Source organism: Zerene cesonia, chromosome Z, assembly GCF_012273895.1.
Source record: "Zerene cesonia ecotype Mississippi chromosome Z, Zerene_cesonia_1.1, whole genome shotgun sequence".
In the NCBI taxonomy this organism is placed as follows: Eukaryota; Metazoa; Arthropoda; class Insecta; order Lepidoptera; family Pieridae; genus Zerene; species Zerene cesonia.
The window spans coordinates 1,956,080-1,959,186 of record NC_052122.1 but is presented as its reverse complement, the minus strand read 5'-3'; the positions used below and the strand labels follow the sequence as shown (position 1 = coordinate 1,959,186).

At 42.3% G+C, this 3,107-nt stretch overlaps 1 protein-coding gene across 1 annotated transcript; it reads right to left on the bottom strand.

Annotated features, from left to right (window-relative positions):
• Positions 1-400: 400 nt before the first annotated feature.
• Positions 401-1,450, bottom strand: LOC119835696 (fork head domain-containing protein crocodile-like). Its single transcript, XM_038360671.1, has one exon. The coding sequence runs from the start codon at positions 1,409-1,411 to the stop codon at positions 401-403; it is 1,011 nt and encodes a 336-aa protein (XP_038216599.1). The 5' UTR covers positions 1,412-1,450.
• Positions 1,451-3,107: the final 1,657 nt, after the last annotated feature.

The window sequence follows — 3,107 nt, the reverse complement described above, 5'->3', positions numbered from 1 at the left end:
TTCCCATACTCACACAATATCATTCATTGTTATGAATTTCAAACACGTGTTAAAACTGAACATACCTATAGATGTGAACGGAGCGGGAGGCGGCAGGGTCGGCCGCCGATCTGTAAACAGTGGTTATCGACGCGCCGCCGCTTGCCTCTACGGCATCTCCGGCCACCGCGCTATATTTATCCGTTGGAACTGACGCGTGCGGCTAAATCCGTTCGGCGCCGTATGATGCCGGCCTCCTGCAACCACAACCACGTCACGAAGTGCTCCAACATCCACCCCTCAGCCGCAGGGGTCGATAACAAACACAACTCGCACTGCTAGATTCGCGTCGCCTGCATTGGACATTAAAAATTCGCAAATAGCCAATTAACTAATTAGGTTCTCACCTGAGGGCGAAATCTCAGTAGGACTTATGAGCGGGTGCGGGAGCAGCTGCGACGCAGGCCTGGTGATGGTAGTAAGACGGGGCGGGAGTGCGGTAGTGGTGATGCGGCGGTGGAGAAGCGCGATAAGCATCTGGCACCGGCGAACCGCTCCGGAAACCCGCTAGTTGACAACTCGGTGGCTCGAAGAGATCTCTGAAGGCTGGTGGTAGCTGTTCAACAGGCGGCTCTGGAGCCGCGTACCACCCCGAAGTGGCTGCTCGAAATTCTTCTGCAGCTAATGAGTAGGGTTGTGGTGAACAGTATACAGCAGAAGGAGGCAACCGAGGTTCGCTGAACTCATCCAGTGCGTCGTTAGGTTTCTCAAATCGCGCACAATCAGCGCCAGGTTCACGTTTAGGTCTACATTCAAATATTCGCGGTTTAACGTCGGGTTTAATATCCCTTTGCTGACCGAGCGCATCTGTCGCACTGAGTGCCTCTTGTGCCGCAAGAGCTTCCTGTGCTTGTTGAAGTTGTTGCTGGCGTTTTAGCGCTTCTTCCTTTTCCTTCAGAGCGTCCTTTTTCTTAAAACGACGCCGTCGCCTCAAGTATGACCCATTATCGAACATGTTGTAAGAGTCAGGATCCAATGTCCAATAACTACCTTTACCAGGCTTTTTATCATCTCTCGCCACTTTTACAAAACATTCATTGAGACTTAGATTGTGTCTGATTGAATTTTGCCATCCTTGCTTATTTTCTCTGTAGTATGGAAATCTTTCCATTATGAATTGGTATATTCCATTTAGAGTGATCCGCCGGTCAGGCGCGTTTTGAATAGCCATTGCAATTAGAGCTATATATGAATATGGGGGTTTGACCATATCTTTAGGCGTCCCGACGTGTTGTTGGTGTGGGTGTAGATAAGGAGCACCATAACCATAACGATACTGTTCATATGCATAAGGAGTCACACCCGCGGAGTAGCCGCCGGTCGCGCCTCCACGGTACGCATATGGGCTTTGTTCACCAAACAGCGCGTGCATTTTGGCAAATTACGTTCACATCCACAACATTATCAAAAACCGAACACGAACCCCTCGACGTGTTACTGTTACGGCAACAAAACGAAGACTGACTGATTTTGTTTAGATTCACAACAAGAGCCGTTTACATAGCGGACGCTAAACGAGAGGCGAATGAGAAACTGTGGGCGACACCGGCTATTGTAGAGAGATCCAAAACGCTCCGCCCTCCACGCGGCAGCTTTTGTTCCCTTCTACAACTCGAAGTTGTGATATATCTTTCTCGCTCGTTTGAACTTGGAATTATAATACGGCGTCTCACACGCCCAGAAAATAGCTGGAGGCGGAGCCAATAAAGCTCGCTTTAACCGCATTGAATGCTACCCTTCGTTCCTAGCCCTTTTGGACCCTTTGTTACGTTCAATTGTCAATTATTTTCGGGTATAAATGTAAACCTACAAAAACATTAAATTCTGTCGTGAAAAAAAAATATTTAAAGCATCGTTTATAAAACTGTTTTTTTTAATATTACCTAAAAAGCATATAATAGTTTTAAATTAGCTATATTTATAACTTAGTACTTTTATAGTATAAAAATAAAATCCCTATTTCCCTCGGTCACGGCCTCACGCGCGGACCGTAGGGCCGATTACGTTGGGTATTTATTAGAAGGATCCTGGGCTCTGAATTAGAAAAACTTACGAATATGCACTATAAATTTTAAAAACGAAGAGCTCTTAACAACTGCCTATTTAAAGTTCATTCGATTGACAGTTCGCTTGTAGACAGGAACAGCAAGTTTCATGAAAGAATGCATGTTAATTACTAGCTGCCCGCCCCGGCTTTGCTCGGGTAGATATTGTTTTTCTTTCTAATTTTTAAGATGAATATTCCTTTTGCCATGCTTGAGTCTCTAGATTTGTAGTCTTAAGTAGTTATTATCTTCACTTTCTTCTGTACAATCCTATCTTTACACAAGCGTCACCAAAAGAAATAGTATCTCCAGACACTACCTATATTATAAAACCGCTCCTTTGCGACGTACCTACTTATAGAAAAACAAACAAACACATTTTCGCGTTATAATACTAGAAGGATATATAGATTTCTGTAATGTTATACTTGCAATTACGGAGTTTTACAAAATTGTACCTAGAGTATAACATGAAATGAGACAATAATGTATTTAATAATGAAAATTAAAATTTATTAATACATTAATAATTTACAGTATTTACTTATATCTAATATGGAACATAAATTAATTAGAACTTTAGAGAAGTGGGAAGTGGTAAACCAAATACTGTAGTTAGGTAGGTTTATTCGTAAGCAGTTAGGCGCATGCATCTTCTGTTCAGAAAGATTATTATTGCACAATTTGGAAAAATAAAAAACTATAAACAATCAATAACCAGTCATAAACGCAACACAGTTCTTTGTCGGCACTGAATAACCCTCATTACCTTGAGCTATGCTGATCATAGCATATTCTATATACTTCGCTAGCACATATTTTTCATTATATTTAATGTAGCTTTATTTACGACTACCTGTCCGTCCCGGCTTCGCCCGTTGTACATAATATAAAGCCTAAATTTTCCCTCAATCCTTTATTGTAGGGCATAAAAACTGAAAGAAACTAAAACTGAAAGAATTCAAAACGGACCAGTAGTTCCTGAGATTAGCACGTTCAAACCAACAAACGAACAAACTCTTC

Bases quoted from the DNA above. Each gene is read 5' to 3' on its own strand.
- LOC119835696 (XM_038360671.1), bottom strand. From the start codon at position 1,411: ATGCACGCGCTGTTTGGTGAACAAAGCCCATATGCGTACCGTGGAGGC.